General features: G+C 39.3%; 1 protein-coding gene across 3 annotated transcripts in view; it reads right to left on the bottom strand.

Annotated features, from left to right (window-relative positions):
* Positions 1-26865, bottom strand: part of SEMA6A (semaphorin 6A) — a 129638-nt gene that overhangs the window by 16536 nt on the left and 86237 nt on the right. Inside the window, exons 8-19 of one of the 3 annotated variants that reach the window (XM_012448693.3) lie at positions 26742-26861; positions 25962-26050; positions 24576-24793; positions 20612-20743; positions 18322-18477; positions 16701-16877; positions 16196-16336; positions 16028-16108; positions 13836-13894; positions 11081-11101; positions 10894-10944; positions 5641-5805 (exon numbers count right to left, since the gene is read on the bottom strand). In XM_012448693.3, coding sequence (XP_012304116.1) covers positions 5641-5805; positions 10894-10944; positions 11081-11101; positions 13836-13894; positions 16028-16108; positions 16196-16336; positions 16701-16877; positions 18322-18477; positions 20612-20743; positions 24576-24793; positions 25962-26050; positions 26742-26861 — 1410 coding nt within the window. The remainder of the gene's footprint in view (positions 1-5640; positions 5806-10893; positions 10945-11080; positions 11102-13835; positions 13895-16027; positions 16109-16195; positions 16337-16700; positions 16878-18321; positions 18478-20611; positions 20744-24575; positions 24794-25961; positions 26051-26741; positions 26862-26865) is intronic. The other 2 variants (XM_012448701.3, XM_012448709.3) reach the window with 2 other exon arrangements.

The following is a 26865-nucleotide window of genomic DNA, read 5'->3' on the forward strand; positions in this document are numbered from 1 at the left end:
AATGTTTTTGTTACGGTAATGTTACTGAAGAAATGGCGTAGGAAATTCAGCCCAAGTTTAAGAGTCAGGAAAAGAGGAGAGGCCTATTTTTCTTCCTTTACTATCATCAGGAATAATTTTCTCTGTCCATAAAATCACTTACATATGACTTGATAGGAGCCAAAAAATTACCTTCTGCATTGGGAGAACCAGGGTGCTTTAAAATCCCAAATCCATTAGGTTTTAAGCATTGGAGAGTGTTAAAATGTAAGAGTAACAAGAGGGTAGGATCTATTATTAACTATACTCACCTAAAATGAGATTTCTCAGTCTGTTAATAAAGACAGCCTGACATTGAAGGCTTGGAACTCAAAATAGGTAAAGTTTGAAAAGGAGAAAAGAAGGGTCAATTGTAGGGTATTGCCAGGCCGGGGCAACACTCTGTAGCAACACAGTCCTTATGGATATCAGCAAAATAGATGAAAAGTGGAAAGGCTGAAGGTCACCTTTCTCTAGGCCATGATTTGAATCATAACTAGCTGCAGACCACACTAGGGTGCTTGCTGCTGGTGTGGAGAGAAAACTTGCCAGATGCTTAACAAGCCTAGACTGGCTAATTTCTTATTAGTCTAAATCCATTTTACTTTAAATTCCTATTTCATGAAACTTTCCACCCCCAAACACAAAGCTCAGTAGGTAGCAAAGAAATCAGAAGGGCACTAGATTGCATAACTGCAACACTTGGAGTGACACATATATTGACTTGGTTTGGCAATGCCCAGCCAGGAGAGGGTACAGTGGTCATCAAATCTCATTCGTCCAAATGTCAGAAGCAAAGTTCTCAGTAATAGTTTAATCTTTACTGGATGCCTTCAACTGCTATAGTCCAGAGTTAACCTAAACTTTGGTCATTCAACTACCAATACTACAATTTTAGTCATAACAATGAATCTCACCTACCATATTATTTACTTAGTATTTTTATATCCCTCTTAACTCTTGCATTATTTACTTAATATTTTATTTAAATTGCCTTTAAAACATATTTCAAATGGAAACTTTGTATCATTATCACAAATGAAAAAAAGGTGTCACTTTTCAAAGATAAAACGTAACCAGAAAAATAAAAATTAACTTAAAGCGAAACAATGTTAGTTCCAGCTAGATCCAGCTGTAAGACAAAGCCCCAGTGTAAACCCTATTCTCTGTTTGTCAAAAAGGGACAGTAGCAAGTTTAGGGAGTTGTTAATGAGAAAACACCAAACTGAGACTTTTTGACTTTTTCTTTCACACAATCAAGAAGGTAATGAAGAAGACTGAAAAAGCAATGAAAAGGGCATACATTTCCACCACGTGACTCAAGACTCTTGAAGGCCATCATGTCCCTGCCACCTAAATCATCCCTCGTAAGGTGCTGCTCATCTCACTCGGAGGCAATATTGCTGAAGGCTACTGCGCATTTAAAGAATAAATAATTAACTATAAAGAGAATTATTGATAACCTCTGTGATTTATAAAATTCCATTTAGGATTGTGGGATGTGGACAATGCTGATCATCTTTATAGATCTTATGAATCTTACTGGAATATTATTTCCCAAACTAAAAAACTGCTTATACAAATAGCTTGTACATTGATTAAAATATATTCAACATTTACTATCCATTTTAGCTTATTCACTTAATCTCTAATTTAAATTCTGTTTCTGTAATATATCTTATTCTTGTCTGTAATGGGCATATTATCTTGACTAAATGTAATCATGTGATAATATCTCACTTTAATGATTTCCCAAAAGATATAAGCATACTATAACTCTGGCATTTCAATCCCATGGGAACTGCTCTATATTTACTATTTTGTCTGTTTTCTGAGAACTCACAAGAACTCTGTCAAATAAAGTCTGAAGTTGGGGATTTTTCTTCTGTTCAGGATGTATTTTTGTGTCCTCACAGCAGTGGTCAGCATTTACATTTTATAGGTATGCTACACAGCTCTCTTGGCAGCTCTGGACATGGCTAATTTACTTACATATCTCACAGACTTCTTGGAAATCAGCTTTAAAGTGTTGTTACTTTTGGTAAGGAATAAGAGGCACAAGAGTGGCTATTTATTCTCAGTATTGTTTAACCTAAGAAAGAAAGCTCTTATTTCTTTTGCTGTGGGAAGTGGTGGTGGGGAATAAGCCAGATCTAAAAATAAACTGGATTTCTTTTTCTTATTTACATGTAATTAGAGGCCCTTTGTAACCACCATTACCACCTCAATAGTTATAAGAGGAATAAATAATATGTATTTTTTAATGTGGCAAAACCAAGAAAGAGGGAGTCAGGGCTGCATCTCATTTATCAACTTGGTGATTAAAGGGCTTGCTCTAGAGGCTCCAGACATCTAGGGACCCAGAGATAAAACAGAGCAGTTGGCTGTGTTTTCACTAATGAATCCAGGGCTTGAAAGATATCAGGCAATTTTAAAGAAAAGCAGCAAGGACAAGAGACATTAGACAAGGCCAGTAGGGTAATGAAGGGCAAGGCCAGTTACGGAGAGAGAAAATTACTTCATTTTCTATGATAATGCTTCCGCGTACTGTGCAAGTCTCTTCTCACGCTTTGTTAGTATGACTGTATGTACATACAGCATCAGAATGCTACTCACAGTGTAGAAGGGAAGAGCCTTGGAACATTCCACAGAGGGGCAGAGGGCTTGGGTCTGTTATTTTGAAAGGGGGAGGCTAAGAACAATGGTAGCAGAAGGGGGTTAGGCTGCAAGCTGAGGAAGGGTGTTTCGACAGAATGTGAGGGACGCACAGGATTAAATCAAGACGAAAGACATAGCAAGGAAAAGAAAGAAAAATGCAGCAAACATACTCTGGAAATGGAGAATTGTTTGGAAGACGAAGTGGACATTGAATGAGACCAGCTCACTGGCAGTCAGCATATCTGCAGAGTAGAGCCATGGGCTTGTCTTGCTCACTGGCCTTTTACCAGTGGCCAAGATAAAACGGGCACTGGATACTTGACTCCTCAGTGAGCTGATCAGTGGGCACATTTTCTGTTTAGCGGGAAAATGCGATGTATTTTAGAAACAATTCCAGAGTATATTTGGCTCCTAAAGCTGGGGCATACAAATGTCACATTCTCATGAGACAATTGACCCAGTAGAAAGAGCACCCATCACAGGCCCTTAAAAAAACCCATGAAACTCTTGCATCCCGGGAGATGCTGCATACACGGATGTGACATCATTAAGGCACTGACATCAGGGAATGAAAAGAAGCAAGGGCATCACAGATTGGTTCAAGTTAAGGGACGCCATGGTGAGTCAGAAAAGGAACAAGACTTTTCCAACGGAATAACGCCATCACCAAGTCATACCACACAGTGCTCGGCAAAACGAAACAAAAGTCGAAAATAAATCATGAACATTAAACAAAAAATAATTTGGAGCAACATGGAAATCGAAATCATAAAAACTATGATAAAAGGAACATTAAGCTACATCTTTTGTTTAAAATTTCTGCACAACAACTCATTGGCATTGCCCCATCAAACATACAACTGATCGTAAAAAAACAAACTCGAATTTGACAGGACAAGGCAAGGAGTTACTAGCACAAGAACAGTGATCATGTTAAACACCCATGCAATCACCTCTGCCACCATTGTTTGACAATATGTAGACTGCTTCCAGCTTTGTCAATATAATAAGACCCAAGAGAATGAACAATGCCGAATTTTAAAATGATCTGTCAAAGTGTTAATTGGACTCTTTGAGAACCTCCATTCCTTGGGGGCAGTTAACGATTAGAGAAAATTCACACTACCCCTCTCAGTGAAGTGAAAAGAAAATTACTGCAACCAACAGCTAGATATTTAGTTGGTATATTTAATGCTTTACTGGGAAGGCTGTTTGTTTTGTTTCAGAAAATCACAGTGGGCAAAACTACTTAGATTTCTACTACGTTTTCTCTTCTTGAGAACACAGTCAAGACTAGCACGTCTGAGCTCAGGAGCCACACGTAACAAATAATGGCACATGCTAAGGCTTGTAACCTGTCAGGACAGTTTCTCTGCTATCTGGAGCTTTCTTGGGATGAAAGAGCAAGGAGTCCCTCGCTCAAATTGAAAGAGGCTGATGAGAAACCAGCTTAAAAAAAAAAAAAAGAAAAGATTTAGCCAGGAGTGGCGACTCAAGCCTGTAACCCCAGCACTTTGGGAGGCTGAGGTGGGTGGATCACCTGAGGTCAGGAGTTCAAGACCAGCCTGGGCAACATGGAGAAACCCCGTCTCTACTTAAAAAAAAAAAAAAAAATACAAAAATTAGCCAGGCGTGGCGGCGAGCACCTGTAATCCCAGCTACGTGGGAGGCTGAGGCAGGAGAATCGCTTGAACCTGGGAGGCAGAGGTACAGAGGTTGCCACCCGCCACCGCACTCCAGCCCGGGCAATAGAGCAAGACTGTCTCAAAAAAAAAAAAAAAAAAAAAAAATGGAGGCAGGGCATATTACTAAGGGGAAGGAGAAGTCTATAGAAGAAAATAAAATCAGTTAAGAGGACATGCTCAAGAACAAGACAAAAGGGGCTCCATCTTTACATTTTGACTTGGCAAACAGAGCAGCAGAGAGTCCAGCACTCTCAGGAGATGAGAAGAAAAAAGCAGATGAAAATGTAGTCTGAGAGTCTGCCCAGAAAACATTCTGGAAATATGTATGTAGAATGCTCTGGGGGAGGGCACGGTAGCCACTGTCTTCTAAGGGTCACGGAGGCTGCTCTGCCCTCAAAACTCAAACTCCCGCTTGGATGAAACTCTTGAAAACATATAGAAGTAAACAATTCTGAATGGGGGGAAACAGCTCAGCAACATAACTGGGCTTTTCAGTCTCTGATTTACAAGACTGTTTTTTGGACAAGTAAAGGCCTCTTTGGTTGCAGCTGCAACTAAAGTAGAATGTGTTACCAGAAGCAGCAAATGGCAAGAAAAGAGATGACATTTCCTGTCTGCAGTTAAGCAAAGAAAGCAAAGGAGAATTTAGGACAGTTCACAGTGGAGTCCCTTTCATTTAGTGTGGCTTCCTTTCCGTTTTAAATGCACAGCAATTCTGCTTGATTAAATAACATATTTTTGTCTTAGCTACTGTCCTCTAAGGGCAATTACAGTACGTCTGAGGACCATGGCTCTATTCAAATTCAGCACCATGCAAAAGTGAAAGATGCTATTGGCCAGAAAAGACTTTGCCTGGCTATTTCTCAATTCACTGATTAACAGGGCCCTTACTTCAACTGCATTCACTTGCCAAAGCCAGAACTGCATTCCATCACATTATGGTGGGAAGAGAAGGTCCAAAAATCACAGAATGAGACTAAGAGGAGTGGCAAGGGATGTCAGAGCCAGCATCTGCTTCGGGCCAAGCCACACCTTTTTTGGGCAGAAGAAATTCAGAGGATCTATTATTTGTTTTGTGTGGTTTCTCCTTAGCCAGAGAATAATTTAGGATCAAACCTCACATAGAGGATGAGGCTGCAGTCTTTTTCGAGAAGCTTTCAATCATAGTGCACTGGAGGTTCCTTAAATCCTGCTAAAATTCAGCTGGAAGCAGTTACACAGTCCTCCCCACTTTTCCCTCCCTCTCCCCCTAGAGGAAGAGGCACTTCCAAGGCCTTACCCTTCTTGTCTTGGTGATTATGGGAAGACACTGCCCCCAAAGGGTCTGTGCTGTCAGGTGAGTCAAGCAGATGCTTCCAGTCCAGCATTCCTTCCCTAGACTCATACCCTTCTTGAGCCGTTGAATCTGATGTGGTTGTGCTGGGCAAGAGGGAACTGGAGTGCCCTGTTTTCATCACAAATACAGTTAGGAAAACATCACCGGAGAGACCCACATTCCCTTTGTTCAGAGGCCCAGGTGGGACACCCAAGCTGGCTGTAAGACTGAGAGGAGATCGCCCTAGAAATGACATGGCTTAGTGGTGGTGGTGAGTGGGGGTGGCGTGTTCAGCAGAAAACCCCTTGAACTTGTAGTTAGAAAACAAAGGGCCAGATCCTATCTCTGACACATATTGGGTGGGCCTCAGGGAATCACGTAACCTCTTCCTGTGCACCCAGTGGGTTTATGACACCTCTCAGTGTTGGAAGAAGAGTGACATAATGGTGAAAGCATCTTGCACAGTGTCTGACACATAGTAGGTTCTCAAGAAATGCCAGTGTCCTTCTTTGATATTCCCATGGCAGCATGAAACACAGGAAGTGTCCACTCCGGGAATCACGTCTGTGACCGATGGGGCAGGTTTCTGGTAGTAAGTCTTGTCCCCATCACAAGTGACTCAGTTACTCTGAGCCCTTCCCATGGAGGTTCTACAGTGTGTCTAGTCTTCAGGTTCAACTCAACTTCACTTTCTGGCAGTAACTGCTTTCCAAAGGGATCTATTCCCACTGTCTTTGCATTGGAATGAAGGCTTCAACTGTTAACGTGCTATTATGGCTGTGCCTTTTGTGTCTTATTTCAATAAAAATAGCTAATCACATTGACTAAAGTGATCCAAATTAGAAAAAAATAGATTTCAGAGGTTCAGATAAGCTACCATAGGACAATACCAGAAAAATGGCTAGGTTGAGAGTTACAGCAGAAACTCTAGCCATTTCCTGTGAATTCGTTCATAAGCTCTCCCTCCATCATTCCATAAGGTTAAATACAAATTGTATCAGGTGCTTTGATCCAAGCTGACACAATGATTTAAAGAAGCCCTACTACCTGTTCTTTCTGGTACAAATAAAATATGACCTCCCTGTGATTTTCAACTGGAGTTTTTGGCTTATTAAACCATCTTACATAGAGCAACCTCTTGAACAATTTTTAAAAAGACATGAGGGCAACTACTGTGCATGTGGAATTGGTGCCTTTGGTGGAAAGTAGGGCAGACTCACATAACTCTAAAGGCTTCGGCCTTGAAGTGTGATCACCATGCACATGATAAATAAAATACCGGCCTCCAGAAAGACAAGTTATAAGAGCAAGTACAGTGTATTCTTCTTTTTTTACAATTATTATTGGAAGTTGGATTCTCCCCACAAGAGACTGTAATATTACAAATTACAGACAAAACATATATAACAAAGATAGCTTTTTATCTTCTTAAAACTCTGCTTAGCAGGAAAAAGCAAGCCAAGTGGCTTGGCCATGCTATAGAGACTTCTATGGAGCCACCACACTTAAATGCTGCCCCAAAGCTCTGGTAACACTGAAGAGATCCCTTTCTGTATGGTACTTGTTTGGCTCTCACACAGCTTCAAACATCCAATTTGTTGAAAACAGTCTGCTTCATATCCAGCTGCTAAAAGCATGTTAATTTAAAATTCAAGGAATGCTTTATTCTAGACTTTTTGTTTTTACATTTCTGAGTTTCATATCTCATGTCATGATACAGATAAGAGAACAGGGGCAGGAAAAGCAGCCTGAAATTGGAAATATAGAAGTTCCTTTATTTCCTTTCTGCTTACATTGAAGTCTAAAACATAACTTTTTTTTTTCCATTCCTGAATTCAAGACTACTCTAATAAAATACATGGTCAGCCTAAGAGAAAATTCAGTGCCCAGCATAAGCAAACAATTAGACATAGCTTTGTAGGGAATTAGAAAGAGAAAGTGGGGAAGAATAAAAAATACCTCCCCTCCAAGTAGCAAGATTTCTTTTACCTGAATTGATATGCATTTTGAGCACTTTCAATTTAACTGTGTTCAAGGGGCAATTTTATGGTAATGCCATAAGTATGGTTTAGGGAGAACATTTCTTAATACGGTAATCTAGGGGAAATATATGCCTAAGGGACACATTCTCTGTAGAAAGATTTCCTGGACCATATGCTGCAAATACATGGAAAACTCATTGGTAATGGAAAGCTATGGCTATGAGAGGAAATTAATGTGGACCAGATGGTAGTTAGGTAGGAAGATGTTTTGCGCAAACGTGAGAAATCAGCCTCTTCTTCCTATCACTGAAGTGTTAGTCTAATACCCATCATATCTCGATTTTCTATATGTAAATCTAGAGAAACCATGCATCTGATTTGCTCAAAAGAAAAAAACTGAGCAGCATGAGGTTTGTAATCTTTTAAACTTATGCTTGAGGATAGGAAATACATGCCAGTGGTGAATTAAACAGGCAGAGAAAGCAATACCTGATTCTCAAAAATTTTAGAACTGCCACGTAAAAGCACCATTAAGCAGCAGTCCTCGATTTGAACAAAGATGTGTTATTACCTCTCCAAGCTTAAAAAAAATTACGAGGAAACCACTTATATTCCTTCTTCTAATCTGATTTTGAAGGTTTTATTATTTTTGTACATTCCCTAAGAGACTTTGCAACCAAAATAATGCTACAAAATACGCAAACATTTGTGGATGTGATATCACATGTCAATAGATTTGGAATTTATAATTTTGTCTTGTCAGTCCAATAAGAATGGTCACATTTTAATTCAATAGAGCTTATACTGTATCATTCTCAAAAAATACAAATAAATAGGCACAGTCTGAAAGTTAACTTTAATGCATCATATTGTTTCTCTATATCTACAAGGCATTGTGATTCCAGAGGTCAGAGATCCTTCCTACTACTCGAACCTATTAACAATGTTTGTAGACAATTAGGCACAAAACAGAGACACTAAATCAATACAAGAGAGGAAGAGAGAAGGAAAATAATCAGGGCCCAATTCACTAAAAGGGGTTCTTGCATATGTAACTTGTGTGGCACAGAGCTTGTGACAAGCAGAAAGCCTGTATCATTTATTGAAGTGATCCCTTTTCCTGAGTTGGGCAGTTCTGGTTTTGTAGTTGGATCTACGGGCCTACACTCAGCCACAGACTTCAGGACACACACAAGACACAGCTAGAAACCATGGGGGCACTTTGTACTTTGGAGTTGGTTTCCTTGTCTATATCCGTGCTCATGACAATAGCAGTTTGGTTCTTCTTTCGATGCTACAAATGCAGTGCCCAGTACAGTGCCTAGGACACAGTAGTCACTCAACAAGTATTTGCTGAATGAATTAGTGAAAGCTATTCTGGGTTTATTAACTCCAAAATTAGCATCCCTTGCAATGGTTTATTTGAAAAAGTTGCCTATATTTTTGTGAGTACTGTCTGAACCAGCCCTCATTTTGATGGTCAATTAATAATCTAACTGCTTCACACTGAATAGATTTAACTTGAAATAGATAGGATTATTAGCTGAAAGGAAAATTCCAACTCTTCTTTAGTTTCCTCAAGACCTGAAAATGAGTAAGCATCATCCTTTAAAGTGTTAATATAGAAGAATTAATAAGTACCTTTCCTTTTGTAAAGGAAATAAGAGAGGACATAGCTTAGGGAGTGATTTTTATATCCCATAGTTTAATTATTCTATCTATTTGAGAAACTACCTGGGAGTTAAAATTGGTCTTAGTATGACGGATGAATGCTGGGCAAGTTGTTGGTTCAATTCATTTCAAGATCTTAATTTCTCAATATCTGATAAAGACTGTTCAATTATAGGAAATGATTGCAAAGTATCATATTGGAAAAGAGCAGATGCTAAGCGTGGTTTTTCTTTGAAGGCAGTCTAAACTAGATGACATTTGCCTTCTGAGTAATTTTTCTTCTAGTCTTTAGTGTTCAATATTCTGGTTTGAGTCATAGATGAGGGAACATTAAAGGTGGATGAATTCTGTGGGCTCATCTACTCTACATTGCCTTACTTCACAGGGGGCCAGTCAGGAGAAACCAGGCTCCGTTTTCCATGCCTACACAGCTCCAATGTGTAAGCCAGTCCTTAAGACAGTCGGAAAGGCTTTTTATGTATGCGAATTTGACACAGGGAGTGAGAGTTTACAAAGAACTACTAAACACATTTGTAGCCATCATGAACTATTTTTTTGGATCATAAATCTGCATTGCTTTCTTTTCCTTCCTTTTTTTTCTTTTTCCTTTCTGAAAATTTATTTTTCTCCCTCCCTTATTACCTATTTCTATACTTAAAGACTGTCTTGGATCTGTTGCTTGATTATAGATCTTAAGCACACAAACTATAAAATGGCTGTGTATATATGAAACTCAGAGCTCCCATTATAATGCAGAGGCTTAAATTTGCCATCACATAGATGTTTTTCATACAATATTTTAAAAAACACATGGATAGGTTACCCTAATAAATATTTGGGGGTACCTTGAGAAACGTAAATAGAAAAGCTACATTTCAACTTCTCATATAAAGAATTCAGAATATTCTGTTTATGAGCTTAGTAGCTTTGTTTAATATACTGATTGTGTGTTTCAGATCAAGAACAATGAGATAAATCCTGTTTGCACATCATTTCCACTGCGTCACTCATCCTTGTCTACGTTCTGAAGAAATCATACTGAGAATATATCTAAATATTCATACTCTTTTCGAGCTTAAATTTCAGTGGCCAATTTCATACTATATTGGAAAGTTTTCTCTAATAAGAACCTGACCTGTGTATCCTGTATGGATTTTCACCAGCAGAGGGTATTGTCCTGAGTGCCAGCATTTTGGGGGATGGTGCACTATATCAGCTAAAAAGCTATAGTCTATTAGTTATCAGCACTATTCCTTTGTCTTGGATATACTTATGTTCGAAAGCAATTTCTTTTCCCTCAAGAACTCATTAAATTTATTCACCAAACTCCCTAAGGTTGGCATATTTCATGTTATCTGGATTAAAAATTTAGGACTCAGTCTCCCACATCAATTGTCTCACATAGGCAGAGTGATTTTTGAAAGATAGTGAAATTAATAAATAATTTTAGTGAATTGGGGCCCTAAAGTAACAAAGAATCTGGTTCATGATGTTTAGGAATGAAAACTATAAGCTACTGCCAGATGAATGACTTAAAGAATTAAAAAAAAAACCATAAACTGACCATACACTGTGTTGTAAGACATTTCATGATCTGGTAGAGGAGTTGAAATGTCTATAAAAAAATAATGAGGATAAAAAATTAATTAAAAAGAAACTTAAGATTTGAACATACTCAAAGGATTAGTGAAATGGAAATTCTCAGATAGGTTTTGACCAGTATTAAATTATGAGAGTAATATCTTCCTTACCATTCAGTGCCACAAAGGAATCTGAAAGACAAAAGGGAGGAGAAGGTTACTTAATGTTTTACACTCTGCTTAGTGTGACTTACATAAGTGGGTATGAGCTAATACAGAACTATGCCAATGTATGATCCCTGTTCCTAAGTGCTTTTTAATTCCTGCATGTAATGTAAGATGCTTTATACTCAGTCTGATTTCATACCTCCATATCTTTTCCACCAAGTGAATTTCCTCCAAGTCACTGCCTTTGCCAAGAGGCAGAGAAAATGCAAGAGTTGGCAGACGAAATGGTAACTGCAAATAGGTGATTCTGAGAGTTTAAGCCCTACTTTATACAGAGGGACATGCATATGCATAAGTGATACCTGGACCACACTTACAAAAAAACCACTTTTTCTTTACATTCTCTTTTTATTTCATCCTCGCAACCATGCTGTGAGGAACTGTCCAGTATTACAGTATTCTGAAGTCACTGGGGGTTTTAGTTTGGAAATTAAAACAAAAAACAAACCTTTACACATATTAGGCAACATATCTAGATGTGTGCCATGTGTTGGGGTCAGATATCTGGTTCACTCAGCCTCTAACACTGGCTCTTTGTATTTTCCTCATTTCCCTTTAAAATCCTGTTAATTTTGTACCAGTTATAATGATTGCACCAGTTATAGAAATCCTCCCTGAATACCTGTGTGGGGATAGGTCTGTCTAATAGAGGTAGTTCATGCTCCAGTAGGAACACAGGGAAAGGAAAAGCCACAAGGAAAAGCAGGCAGGCAGAGGAGCAGCTTTACCTCCTGCCCCGAGTAAGCAAGCACCCTATGTGCCTCAGCAGGAGTGAGGTTAAAGGTCAAGGGCACACTGCAAAGCATGAAGGCAGATCCAGGGGGTTGACCACTAAGATTACTCTGGAAATAAAGAGTAAATCACGGGGTTGGGACCTGAGAGCCTCCCCTATGCTACATACAGAGGCTTCCTTACGTTCTTCTTCCTGAGAACACAGAAAAGGGTGTGAGCCTACTGGTACAGTGGACATTCTATTGACACAGTAACAACCATCTTTACCTGTTTCACGTATTTTCTGATTTGATCCAAATCTACACCATTATTTTTCTACAGATGCCACTATCATAAGTAATATAAATGTGATGAAAATGGCTCAACGTCAGCTAACTAAGCTGTTAATAAAGCATGCACGTGTGCACACACACACGCGCGCGCACACACACACATTAAATAAAACCTGTTTCCTTGCAAATAAAGCTATAATGCACTAAGATGATTAAGGGCCACTGATGGAACATCAAACTATTTCCCTGAAGGAGATGAACGCATACACGTAACATACACCTTTTGGTGATGATGCTTCTCCTATGTTTATTTATTTACTCATGAATTTTGTGTGTAAAGAATTTTTGCCAGTATATAATATTTGTAAATGAAAAAAACATACATGGTGAAGATTCGGAGATAAGGTTGACTTTAGCCTTCTTTATTTGATTATAACTGATCTCTAAAAAAGATAAGGTAGAAAGTTGAATGACACTTTAGAGTCTGAAATTTCAGTACGCATGACTGAGATTCAGAGTTATATCCATGATTTTCATTACGGAATCAAGTATCAGAAGTAATATAGCTTCATTCCTTTAAGAGATATTATTTGGTGCCATTTTCAATGCAAGCTTCTTGATATTCAGCATATGTAACATTTGAAACAGCACAAACTAGACATATTTTCCAAGAGTATGGTATTATTCTTTAAATTAGCAAAAAAAGCATTTTCAGGAGAATATTGACATTAATCAGGTCACAGGACAACTGGGCAAAAATTTGAGCAAGATCCTTTATATAAAGTTCTAACTAAAATGTTACCATTTAATAATGAACTCTGAAATTTGCGTAGTAGGCCAATTCCTATAAAAAGGTTATTTTGGCCAGGTGCAGTTGCTCACACCTGTAATCCTAACACTTTGGGAGGCCAAAGCAGGAGGATCACCTGAAGTCAGGAGTGTGAGACCAGCCTAGGCAACATGGTGAAACCCCCGTCTCTACTAAAATATAAAAATTAGCCGGGTGTGGTGGTACGTGCCTGTAATCCTAGCTACTTGGGAGGCTGAGGCACAAGAATCGCTTGAACCCGGGAGGTGGAGGTTGCAGTGAGTGGACACTGTGCCACTTCCAGCCTGGGCAACACAGTGAGTGAGACTTTGTCTCAAAAAAAAAAAAAAAGAACAGGTTATTTTGATTTGCCTTGTACTTGTGGGTTATTTCTGAAATTTTTTTCCTATCACATACGATAATAGACACAAATCTAATTTAAAAACATAATTACTTTCGTTAGTCGATATGTTCAAGAATAAAACAGCCTCACTCAATTAAAAAGCTAGAGTACACTGATCAATCTTTTTGTTATTTGGCTAAAATTGACAGTATAAAAGCCCATTTTAAAAAACAGCAAAACTGTCATTTTGTAATAGAAATGCTGATTTAACTTACTGCTTTGCTGTAATTAATATCCTCTAGAGTGAATGTGTTCCCCTGCATTAGAATTAATGAAATAGGTGCCAGCATTTATAGTGACAACACTGACAACTGGCTTTAGAACGCACTGCTTTCTTTATTTGATATTTACAAGATGATTTCTGTCATTTACGAATGCTTTAGTGTCAGCTGCACTCAGTTCCACATGTGAGCTGATGTATCTAGGCCTTTCACTGAAAGCATCTTTGCCCAAAGATAAAAATGGATAAAAGACTGTACTTACTGTGACAGTCCCCCAGACCATCTGTATTGCCACGCTCTATGTCCTGCTCAAAAGTCAGTCTTTTAAAAAAGGAAGGGAAAGAGAGACAGAAATGAATACAATAATGGGAGTCATTATTCAGAAATGAGTCTTAAGTTTCACTAAAGAGAGTAACACAGTTTGATAAATTGAGTGGCAGGTGCAAAAAAGAAATAGATAATGGCTTGAAAATTTATCTCTGAAGTTTACAGAAATGAGTCTTAGGTGACTCTCCAAAGAGAAGTCGTGGTTTAAGCAGTGAATTCAGATAATATTCAGGGAGATAATTAGTTTGCAGATTATTTAGATCCTTCTTTTACTCTAATTCTCTGAGCATTTCTTAAGCATTTAAGAAGTTTAGATGTTAAAATACACCCCTCATATAAACAATATAGAAGTCTATAAATTTTTTTAAAAAGTCTTTTCCTCTCTACTCACTTTTTCACTCCTAACCTTGCCTTTCTAAACCTTTATCTGTTTCTTTGCCTAGACCTTTATCTATCTAAAAACTTGGATGATAAAGTGCTCAAAGGTCCAAGTGGGCAGTGAGGGGACAGGAGCCAGTGGTGCATTTTTTGGAGACCACTTGGCTATCTGTTCACTTGCAGTCCTGCCCCAGTCCTTGGGAGTATTACTCTCATTCTCTTTTACATGCTTATGTTTCTTCCAAGTCTACTAGGTCACCACTGGGCTGTATAAGCCACATGACATTAATAAAACCAATTTTAATAAAAGCTATTTTGATTTTTAAAATAAGCATACCAGAGTTATTCTCCTTTGGGGATGCTTTGTACATATTCTCATAATATAATTGAAGCTCTTATTTTGCAACTGCCTTCAGAGTTTATTTATGAGCCATATAGGAAAACTATTTTGAAAGTCACAGCTTGATCTAATAATCTGCCATGTTTGGTTTCTAATCGTTTTTGCCACATTAAAAATCAAATTCCTCAAAAGATGAAGATTTCTAATGGTAATGACAACCAATATTCATCATGCCCTGGAGCCCACTCTCCAAAGGGAGTGCCCCATGTTTTGAGCAATGCCGGCATCATTGAAATATGAATACAAACCTTAAGGATTTGTAGCTCCCCTCACCACACTTTATGATTCTTTCTCCTCCACCTTGAGGGTTCCCATGAAAAGGTACAATGCTCTAATATTATAGCATGTTAATATTGCTACTTGCAAAGCTGTTCTAATAATATACAGTGAGTCAACCTTTTGCATGTCAAATTTCCAGGTCAGATTGTACAGTTATCATTAGCTCTGTTTATGGGAATACAGTGGTCATCAGATATGCCGTTTGGTCTGTAGCTATTCTGAAATAGGAAACGAGGCTCAGAACGATGTAAAGATGGTTCTGTTTCCCCACCGGATCTGGGGAGGTTGAAGAAATGGCGGTGTTGAAGGAAGATCTGTGCTGCTCTAACCTCCTTGAGTTGCCATAACCCATCAAAGATGAGCATTGAATAGTTTTGCAAATGTATTTTGGATTTCACATTCACTGAAGTAAAAGCATAAAAAGAAACCTCTTAGCCATTACCATCTAAGCATTTAAAGCCAGGGTAACAATTTTCAACACCAAAATCACAGGCATGGTGGACTGGCCTCATCTAGCTGATCTGTTGGAGAACTGCCAAAAATTGATTGACTGCCTAATGAGTAATAGGGTCAACTGTTCTTCAGCGCAGGAAAAGGTTTATTGGATGTATACACCATGCTTGCAGTACAATTGCATTGCTTAACAAATGTTCTGCAATTTCTTCTCAACCCTGCACAGTCAATTACAACAGCCAGTTTTGCTATGGCTGGACAAACCACTCACTTATCTAACTGTTATCCTATTGCTCCTTTTCTCTGCTTTTCCCACCATGATGATCAAGGCAGGCACCTTATTGTCCCTCTCTCCAGAGAATACGTCGAAGCCCACTGTGTTTCCATTCTGTGTTTTTAATCAGTCCAAAGATGATTAATCAACTGGAAGTCTGCCACATGTGATGTGGTGAGGTTCTATGAAATGGGAAAGGGAAGGAGAAAGGCTGACAGTCCTGTTGCTGGAGTTTGTGCACAGAAAGCTGTGTGGTGGTGTGTGTGAGTAGAGCAAATCTTACATCTAGAATGCACCATGGCTGGAAGCCACTTTACCCTCTCCCACACCTCAGGCTCCTTACCTGCTGTTGGGTGACAGATGGGCGCAGGCACCACCTTCTTTTATCCACCCACAATATGGGTCTCTGGAGGCAATACAGGTTCTGCAGGAAGAGGATGATCATGAGCTACCTAGGACTGTTTTCCAGCCACCATGGACTTTCTAATTGTCAGTGAGGCAAAATACATACTTTTTACACTTCCCATGTCGTTCACACCGGCCAAGGGGAACCTTTATCACACAGGTAGAGAATGCAACATACAGAGAGCTGCTTGCTCTGTCCAGCTGCATGCCCATGATCCTTTTGTCTTCGACTCCATCATAACTGCATCTGATTTTATCAGGCAAGATAATATCATTAATAGACTCTTCTCTTTTTCTAGGCACCACCCTCACATCCCACTTTCCAACCCATAAGGCAATCTCTTAATCTGATCTAACTGGCGGTGAAACAAACAAATCCTTATGCCCCTGCGCACATGTAAACACACACATATATATGTATCTATATAAACACACACACATACTGGCAAAGAGAAAATAATGCTTTTTAGGTGTTAAAAAATTTTTACAAACATCATTGAAAGGTCATCTACAATGCATAAAACCTAAGTCAGCCATGATTTCCTCTGAATGAAAGGGACCATAATAGCACAGCAAATAATTACTAAGAAAGAACCAAATATTCTACTTACTTTTCAGGGTTGTAAACGCTCATCTCCTCCAGGAAAAGGCTGTCATTTAGAAAACCACTGTTTCCTATCCTGGCCAAAAACTTCAAGATGATTCCCTTCTCTGATCCCAGAAAAACCACAGTGTGATTCTGATATGGTCCAGCAGCGGTGTCCACTGCAATTTTGGTCAGGCGGTATCTAAAATGACAGGACCACATTTTTTAATCTCTTTGTTGGTCTATCATTAAAGCGTTCCCTGTTCCACTTGAAACAGCTGTGACATAGCTTTCTAGTAATAATCTCAAGAAAAATATATGCATATAAATAATGTTCTTAAGTGGTTCTGGCCCTTTATTTCCATTTGCAGAGAGTTAGTGTGGCTCCAAAGGGGAGGAAGGAGGTGTGTGTGTGTGTGTGTGTGTGTGTGTGTGTGTATGTCTGTGTGTGTGTGTATGTGTGTGCCAAGTTCCATAATAGATAGTCAAAACTACCTGAAACCACTTAGCAATAATCCCTTCCATGAACAAGGAAAGAATAATGTCTCCTTTGAAGAGGGTAAGAAGTAATAAGAAATTCATTTAGCCTTTAGTTTAACCTTGAAAAGCAATGACTGCCATTTCTCCACACTCTTCCTCTGAGGTACAAAGCCTTCATCAGCAAAATGTTTGATTGGAAAGCGTTTCAATTTTATGTAGAGGGGCTGAGAGAGTTGTAAAGGATGGGGAGGTGGGGTGCTAATGGCACTACTAAAAACTGTAAGGAGCTGCAACCCCAATGATATCCATTTAAAGCTAAAGGTGAAAGGCATACCTAGAGTAAGTCCTACCAGCAACCCTCTTTCTCTGAAATCCCTTGGTCATTCAACATTCCATGGGGACCTAATTGTCTGAAGTACCATAGCTGGAACCAGAAAACACAGACCCTCCTGCAAATTATATACCATGGTTTCCATTTTACATGCTAGAGCCATTACCGTGCTTTAAAATATTTTAGTAAAGTTATAGTATAAAAATAGTGGTAAAGTTAATTAACATTTTGTTTGATGGCTACCACAATGGGATAGTACTTGGGAAAACCCGTTGAACTGTTTGAAAATAACCTCTAAATAAATACAAGGAAGAGTTTTTTAATGCTATCACAGATCTCTAATTGGCTTTCCCTTTACTGCTGGCCACCAGTTCAGAAAAAGAATACTAAAGTATGAATCCTTCACACTGGCGAATGTGGTGTCCGTGCCCTGTGTGACAGCTAACAAGCCAGGAGCCGTGCTCAGGTATCTGCTGCAGGTTTTGTAATCATTTCCAACCAACCAGATATCCACATCCATTCACTGGTTCTCCTTCACTGCTCCTCTATTTGGCACAGATTGGATCAATGGGCTAATCCGGAAGGAAAGCTATTTCCTTCCTCTAATTGCTGGCATGTGACTAACTAGCCTGAAAATATTGGAGCTCTTCTCCCTGGGAATGTGTGAATAGGGGTTTGGTGGCATCCAACCAACCGGCCAGCATTTCATAGCTGAATGAATGCCCAGAATAGCAGAAGATGTTTGTGGCATTTCAAAGCTTGATCCACTGATACGTTCTACAAGCATGAGATGAAGTTAGGAAATCCATGAGGACACGGTTTGCTTGACACCCACCTCACCATTGTTCTCAGGAACCATGGCCTGTTGAAGATGGAGGGCACTGCCTCATCCATGAGCGGGTGCGTCTTGATGAAGTTCAGGGTATCATCAGGAAACTCATTGGAGGTTGCATATTTTTCTAAGGAGGATGAGCCGGCACAGCAACCTGGCCTAAAATGAAACAAAAGGTAAGCAGAGAGGAAGTTTATTTTGTGCCTTATGGCAAATTCTTTGAATGAACTGCTTCTCTAAGCATCTGGCTTGGAGGACAATGTACTGCAGCCTGAGAGGAGGAAGTTGAACAATGCAGAATGCCACCAAGTACAATATGCTGAGATTTCCTCTGAGCCGCCTCCTCATTTCATAGAGGAGCCTCAGCCAGCACAGTTCAGCTTCAGCTGGGGGCAGGTTGGCTTCCTCCCATAAGCACAAACAAACCTCAGTAAACAGTGGTGGAGCTTGAAACGAGTGAGTGAGTGTGGTTTGCACATATCTTGGGGATGGTTCTACTTATTCAAAAAGGCTGCTAGAGATTCTTGATGCATTTACTCTCCAGAGGGAGAGAATCAGGTTGATGTTTTCGCGCGTGTAGACAGCAAAGACTCTCCAAAAGTCACCAGGGTACATGCCAGCAACACTCTATGTAACCATGTTTCATTATCTGGGGCTCACTCAGAGAACATTTGGGTTTTGCTTCTTATTGTTGTTTTTATTTTTGTTTGATTTTGGCAGGTATGAAAAGCCAATGATACCAGATTCTTTCCTGAAAGGTCATTTTCTTGTAATTGAATGACGACAGCAAAAATGTGCCACAACAGGAAATTCTATGGTTTCAGGAGTCAAGGGTCATCCCAGCAAAGTCAGATCAGGGAAACACTAAAGCCCATCTTGTCCAGACACCTGGTTTGCCTGGGTGGTGCAGGAGAGGTGATTGGACCCTCACAACACCAGCATGAACCACTCCTATGCCCACACTGCCTCAGGCACTAACCCAGCCAGCCCCACAAAAGCATCCTGACTGCTGCAAGAGGGACGAGGTAGGCATGTGGAAGGATGAGGGTAAACTCACTGCCATTAGTAGAAAATCACTTAAAGTATGTGTGCTGGTATTGGTTGAGTGATACCATCTTTACTCATTAAGGAGACAGTATGACATAAAAACCTTCTGAAACCCAATCCCTCAGGCTTAACTCCCTTTCCTGCCAATCCAGAAGGTAGTTAACAATCCCAGGCAATGACTTAAGACTATCTCTCTGAGGCTGCTGGGGTGTGCTTTCCATACCTAGTCTGCTGTCCATAAGTAACAGGGTATCAACATGCCGGATATCTCAGGTAATGAAGATGGATGAACCACTCAGTGTCTCCTCTGGGTGTAAGTGGTTTATATTGTCTAAGTTAGTTCATGTAAGTGTTCTTGGCTAGGTATTTTGTGGGAAGACTGCAGGTTGCAGGAGAGAGTTGAAAAAAAATTAGTAACACATTGGGCTTCCTTCCAGAGGCAAGTAACTCCGGGGGAAGATAGACACCATGGATTGTTTCTGTGGAACTCGGAGTGCAGATGCTGTGATAGAGGTGTGAGTGTGTGCCATAGAGAGAGGCAGGCAAAGGGCTTGGGGGGACTTCCCTCCTGTCCCAGTTAGGATGAATTTGCCTGTTTAGTGCAAGGAATGGAAGAGATAGGACTGAGAGGTGTCTAGATTGACTCTGGACCATAATAAACCCATGAAAGCAATTCTAAGGCATGATCTGGGGAGAAGGACACTCCACTGTATCTGGACCCAAAACAGACCCAAACCTCGCAGACCAGAGACATCTTAGTGGTTCACTGTACCCACTGGATTCTTCTCACCCATGGTCTGGAGTCCTAGACTCAGCTCTGATCAGCTTGGTCACAAAAGCCAGGAAACACTATTTATATTTCATATTTTATTTGGGTTTAAAGACCTGAGTCTCTATAAAATTAAAAGGAAGCAGACAGAAGCAGTGGAAATCATCCCCCCAGCTATGTGAACTTGTACAACACCCTTTACCTCTCTGGGCCTCAGTTTTCCCAACTATAAGCCAATGAGGCCTCAGATGGTTTCATCCGTTGTAGTATTACGTTGGATAAATAACATAAATGGAGGTGAAGCAGAGGATTAGAGGAACATTGGTTTGACTATATCAGAAGGTAACTTTGGGATGAAGGCAATCTGCTTGGCTTGCATGGAAGGCACTGGTGTGCAGTCCATGGATGTTCATTATCAGAGGTGCAAGCTTTGCCATTTCTAAAGTTTAAAATAGCCGTATGAATATTTGCACATACCTGGGCTTAGGAACTCGTTCATCAGGAACTGGCGTCCAGGTGGAATCAGGAGACTTCTGTTCCTTGAATCTCCCGGTGAAAACACTGGCAATGTCAAGCATGTCATAGGCACAGACTGCAGACCCAGGGATGCTACAACATGACATTTCACACCAGGTGTTACTCACGAAATGGTTATGCATATAGTTTGGAACAAACTCCAGAGAAACGTTCCTACTACATTAAGTAAAATTTACAGTTCCTACCTGGACACTATAAATGTAAGGGATCTTAGTACATAAAGAAAAAATTTCTCTCAATCAAATTTGCAACAATTGCCTTAAAGAATAGGCTAGTTATAGCAAGCTCACAGAGAGAAAAAAACCCTTCATGTCTACATTGCCTCTTGAACTGCTTTTATTTATAAAGGAAGAATTGTTGAGCTAGTGATAGAAGTTTCATAAATTCCCTGATACTAATTATCAGCCCATGACCCTGATGTCTCTGGAGGACATTCTGTATCACTAATATTGGTGAAAATTTGAAACAAAAGTGCTCTCTCATTGTCCACATATGGCTTCTTTGAATTTGGTTCTTCAAGCCAACAATCTGAAGGTGTTTGAGAATATGTTTGTGGGGGGGAAAACCCACACACATTTTATGTTAGTCTCTGTACATTTAAATTTTTATCTTCCTGATTATACTTGCATAAGACTAAACAATTTAAGTCTCTAAAATGCCATCACTTTGCAAACAAAGTACTTTATAAACTGCTAAATAATATTAATGGCCGTCAGCTCCACCTATAATTATATCCTTGCCTGGCACCCCTGGAAGGACTTAGGCTTCTTTTTTTAATCAATGGTGGGAAGGAATGAATTATTCATTCATCTGGCTACACTGTTTACATTTGGACCCACATTTGTTTTTGACTATAGTTGCTCCTTGATTTTGATCAAATAAATTGCAGGCACCAGCTGGCCAAGAGTTTCAATCAGGCTTTGAGATAGTTGGTCATTACATGGCCAGAACGTCCAGGACAAGAGACATGGGTGCCTTGCAGTGCGGCAACATCATCCAGAGAGAATGATTTTGTCTTGATTTTTGCAAATGTTGAACAGATATGAAAATAACTTCATAAATGATTAGGATAATTTTATTCCATCTTTAATTTCATAAGAAAATTATTGATGTGTTCCTTAAATAAAGCAAGAAATAGAAGCTTAAAATGCTTATTTAAAATAAGGTGGCAAAATACATTTTAAATGTATATAAATTTATACATGTATATGTGTTGTTCACAGAATTAAGTGTATTAAGACCATGATTCCCATTTGTTTTGGAATTTCAGAACCTTTGCATTATTTTTTTAATTTTGTAAGACTCTTGTCACATATTTCTTTTCTGAAAATAACACATTTACATATAGTATTTGCCTTATATATTAAGAAAAATAGGATAAATACTGCTTGAAGTATTTTATGATGCACCTCATAATAACTAAAGATATCCTAAGATTTTGTAGTCTTCCTGAGGTTAGAATCAGTTGTGAAATCCTTTTGTCTTCCTTCCTTACATTCCTCTCTCCCTCCTTCCTTTCTTTCCTTCCAACCTTCCTTCATTCCTTTCTTCCCATCTTCCATTCATTCAACATATGTTTATGGGATCCCTACTTGAGGCAGTAAGTGCTCCACAAACACCATGGGGTCTTGCCCTTAGTTCACTCACAGTTCAGTGTGGAGGCAAGTATAAGAATAATAACAAAAATAAGGAGAACTGCTTGAGCCCAGGAGGCAGAGGCTGCAGTAAGCAGAGATGGCACCACTGCACTCATTCCAGTCTGGGTGACAGAGTGAGACTTCATCTCAGAAAAAAAAAATAAATAAATAAAATGTAATAACAAAAATAACAACAATATCTTCAGGACAATATGGTAAGAACAGAATATAAGAGGAATATGCACAAGGTCCCATGGGAGGTGACTAGCTGATGTTTGAAGCATCCGCAGGGTTTCAGGGAGCAGTCGTTGGTCAGTTGGGCACATCTCGCAGAAAGCAATGAACAAGCAAGGCATGGCACATTCAAGGAGCAGATCTTTGCTCTGAGCAGCCTGTGGCACAGGCTGCATGGCAGAGGATGGGAGGGGATGAACTAAAGGAGGAAATGGGGCCAGACCCTGTGGGGGCTTGCATGCCATGCCAAGGAGCTAGGGCTTTATCCTTAGGGCAAATAATGGATTTGAAACAATTTGACATGACCATGTTTGCTCCTGTAAAGGACAAGCAGAGAGGGATGAAACCAGAGAAAGTAAAAACAGAGGGGACTATAATTTATAGATGACAATGGGTATGCATATATTTAGGTGGATGTTAGATTACAAAACAAACATGATTTCTGAGACTGCATAAGCATGCACTAAGTAGATATTTCTTAGGGGCCATTTAAGAAAATACTTGAGATGAAATCATGTATAATAGTCAAGGGTTTATTACTATATTGTAATCACAAAGTAACCCACATCCTTAAAAAAACAAGGCAAAACAAAATAAAAACTAGAAATGTGCTCTTAGATTCCATCAGCCCCTGTATTTCCATGTGCCAAGACAGTATACTTTTTCAAAATTCTAGAGAGATAGGTTCTGATGTATGAGCAATCAAAGTCTGAATTTTTAAATATCATTTCTATCTTTAAGTCTAAAAATCGCTACAGATGTTTAAAGCTTACTTAAATCTAACCGAGTACTGCTTGATGCAATATGGGTTTATATTTTTGTATTATTTCCAGTGGGGAGCTTGACTCTTGTCCTCTGTATAATTGAGGAACATGATTTCATCCTTCATGAAGGATGCTCTTTTCTGGGCTCCACTCAGTTCCTAAGCATTTCCTTCTAGATGCTATCCCTCCAGTTTTATCATTTTGTTCCTGTCATTTAGGCACTCATCAAGTTCTTAAAAGTCTTTGTAAAAAGATAAATTCAAAGCAAAACAGTGTATTACTAGAGGAAGATATTCAATACAGAACACCCCAAATTCTGCAGAGAAATGAGAACACAGCGCATGAATTTAGATTTCACGACCACGCACACAGTTAGGATCATTTTCACACAATAGTATTAAGACGCTGAAATCTTGTTGGCTTCACAGAGAGCTGAGTACCAAGGAAAACCACTAATGCTTATTTTCCTTCTGTTCTGTACACATTTTCACTGCTCTAGGAACAATTACTAGTGCATCATTTAGTTGCTTGAAGTCTTAGCTTTAACTAAATACAAAAATAGGAGTGACTAGGCTGACACTCATAATTTGTATGTACAATATTTGACGATTTACAGAGTCAGACTATGATGCTGCATCTGGGGTCTGAGCTGTGGCCCAACTTGTTGAGTAAGCTTGCCCAAGGATGACTTCCTTGGACAGGACAATAACCAAATTCCCTTAGAATTCATTTGAATCCTAGATTTCACCCTGTAGCATTTTAATACATTTCCAATGTTTTACTTCAAAAGATTTGATCCAGTCATGAGAATATTAAAAGTAAAATACTGCAAATTATTTGATGACCTAGAAGAGACAGGAGAAACATTCTTGACTTCCAAAGCTGCCTCTTCCATCTACTGACTACTTGGACCAGGGAGTACAATATGTTGAGCTCAGTTCCCTTAAGTGGAAAAAGAGGACAATATTATCTAGTTTCTAGGATTACTGGATGGGTTTAGAAATAATACATGAAAAGTGTTTATATACCAGGCTTATATAAATAGAAGATATTGTTATAATTTATCTAATTACTTCTCCTAAAACCTAACCTAATAGTGCTTATAAACTATTAATTTGTTGATGAAAACTAAGTGTTAAGTGCTTCTTAAGCTACACACAATTATTGCAATTTTCAGTCAGTTGCAAATATTGTTTATTAGAAGAGAACCCCCTGGGAGAAGGAAGCCAGGAAGAATTGATGAGGTCAACACAGCTAGGGCATGATTACCTGTTATAAGGTGTAGAAAACGTTGCCAGGACAACATCACGCCCATTGATATGAATCACATCTGTAACTGCCTGAAGAATGTTGAAATAAAAATGAGAGTCTCCAGGAACTGAGCAGTTCAGACGCGCCTTCAGGAATGATGTCCACTGTTTCTCCAGGACTCTTTGAGATCCTCCCATATCATTCTTACAAACCTGAGCCACTCTTGGGAAAACTACCTGTAAAGGAAAAACACATAGGGAGAATGAAATGCATTCATTTTGCAAGGAGATCTTAGTAGAACTTGCATTCCTTGAAAACAGAAACAAAACAACAAGGTGCTTAATTTAATACTGTCTCTAAAATCAGTAGGAAAAAAAGAAGAAAGAAAGAAAAGAAGAAAAAAAGAGGAAAACTCAGCATTGGAACAGCATGTTTTAAAAGATAAGGCTGTGGCATTTAGTACAGAGCCATAAATCCTTCAGGGAATCAACTCCCAGCCACATAAACTCATTTCCATACAGACTGCTTAGCTTTTTATTTCCTCAAACAAAAGCACACTTTGTATGCACTATCTCTGCCATCCTCGTTAGCTGTCTCTGGGCCCTGAATCTGTGCAATCAACCCTGGCATTCTATGCTGCCCTCCAACTTAGGGACCTTGATCCACTCTCTGGTAAAAAGAACTAAAATGGACATCCCCTAAGTGTTGTATTGCTTTTTGCAACAAAGACAAAAAATCAAGACTCAATTTGATTAAAGATACTGGATATTTACAGTCTCTGTGAAGCAACTCAATTAAGAAAAAAAAACTGTTGAGTATATCTGGAAATCATATCTCAAGACACTTGAATCTTGGACCGGGTATGGAGGCTCATGCCTGTAATCCCAGCACTTTGGAGGGCTGAAGCGGGTGGATTACTTGAGGTCAGGAGTTTAAGACCACCCTGCCGACACGACAAAACCCCATCTCTACTAAAAATACAAAACTTAGCCAGGCATGGTGGTGCATGCCTGTAATCCCAGCTACTCGGGAGGCTTAGCCAGGTAAATCACTTGAACCTGGGAGGCAGAGGTTGCAGTGAGTCGAGATTGCACCACTGCACTCCAGTCTGGGCAACTGAGCCAGACTCCATCTCAAACTAAATAACTAAATAAAATAAAAAGATACTTGAATCTCAGCATGCATGAACGTCAGCATGAAACCAACCAAACACAAATTTTCAATAGAAATACTTAAGAAATTTCCTGTGATTTGTTACTGTTCTGAAAAAGCAGATAGGGCTTCCAGACTGCACTCTGTTATTAGATTTATGGTTCTAATTTCAAGATCATTTATAACATTTGTCCAAAGGTGTGGGTTTCTGAAAATGTAACAAAGTGAGCCAGGGACAGCATCCCCTCTTACCTTTCCCATGGTGTTATACTCCACTGCTATTTCTCTGAAGAAGAAGTAGATATAATCTCCATAATCCACTGCTTGAACAAAGTATGGTTCTGTAGACAAATAGGCACTTTAATTGGGAACATGTCACACAGAGCTAACAGAATTTCAATCAAGTGCAGCCAAAGACATGTTATTAATTAAAGGTGTAGGGCCATTAGACATTTGGTTAACACTAACCATTTCTAATGACTTCACACATGCAAGTGCTAGTGATTTCACAAGGCATTCACACTTACAAATTATATATTTCAGAAGCTTTGCAATCAACAGTGAAGAATTGCCAAGTTATGCATATCTCTGTAATTTTATTTTCCACAGTGGAATGTGCATATTACAGAGAAGATTCTGTATATATTGCCTGGTCACCCTGACTCATGTAGGGCTGTGAATAGCTTTTCTCCTCTTCCCCACCACCTCCAAGCCCCAGTCCCCGACTATGAATGCATTGTTCAGTTCTTTTCATGTGGGACTCTGAAATGAGAGTTTGAAACAAGGAAAGATGAATGTAATGTATTCTATTGTTGTGGCATTGGTAGTTTTGTTAATACTTCGGAAACTCAGGGGAAGGAAAAAAGGGAGGTAAATAAATCAGTTGAAGCAAAAGATGCAATTTACATGTTTCTGTCTGTCAGAAGCCATTACTAAAATGAGGCTACAGTCTGGTCCCTCCAGACTCTAAATCTCCCACAAGATGTGTATTCCTCTCCCCTCTGACCTTCCTTCTTTTAATTGTTTGTTCACCTTTCAACCATTTTGAATCGTGCTTGACGGTCCGCAGGGTAGGGCTGTCTCCAAGACTCCGGTAAATGACTGCGTCAATGGCAAGGAAGTCAGTCACTGTGGCTGAGTATAGTTTTCCATCTTA

The sequence above is a fragment of the Aotus nancymaae genome, unplaced genomic scaffold, assembly GCF_030222135.1.
Source record: "Aotus nancymaae isolate 86718 unplaced genomic scaffold, 86718_ANA_hifiasm-v0.15.2.pri h1tg000064l_0, whole genome shotgun sequence".
NCBI classification, from domain to species: domain Eukaryota; kingdom Metazoa; phylum Chordata; class Mammalia; order Primates; family Aotidae; genus Aotus; species Aotus nancymaae.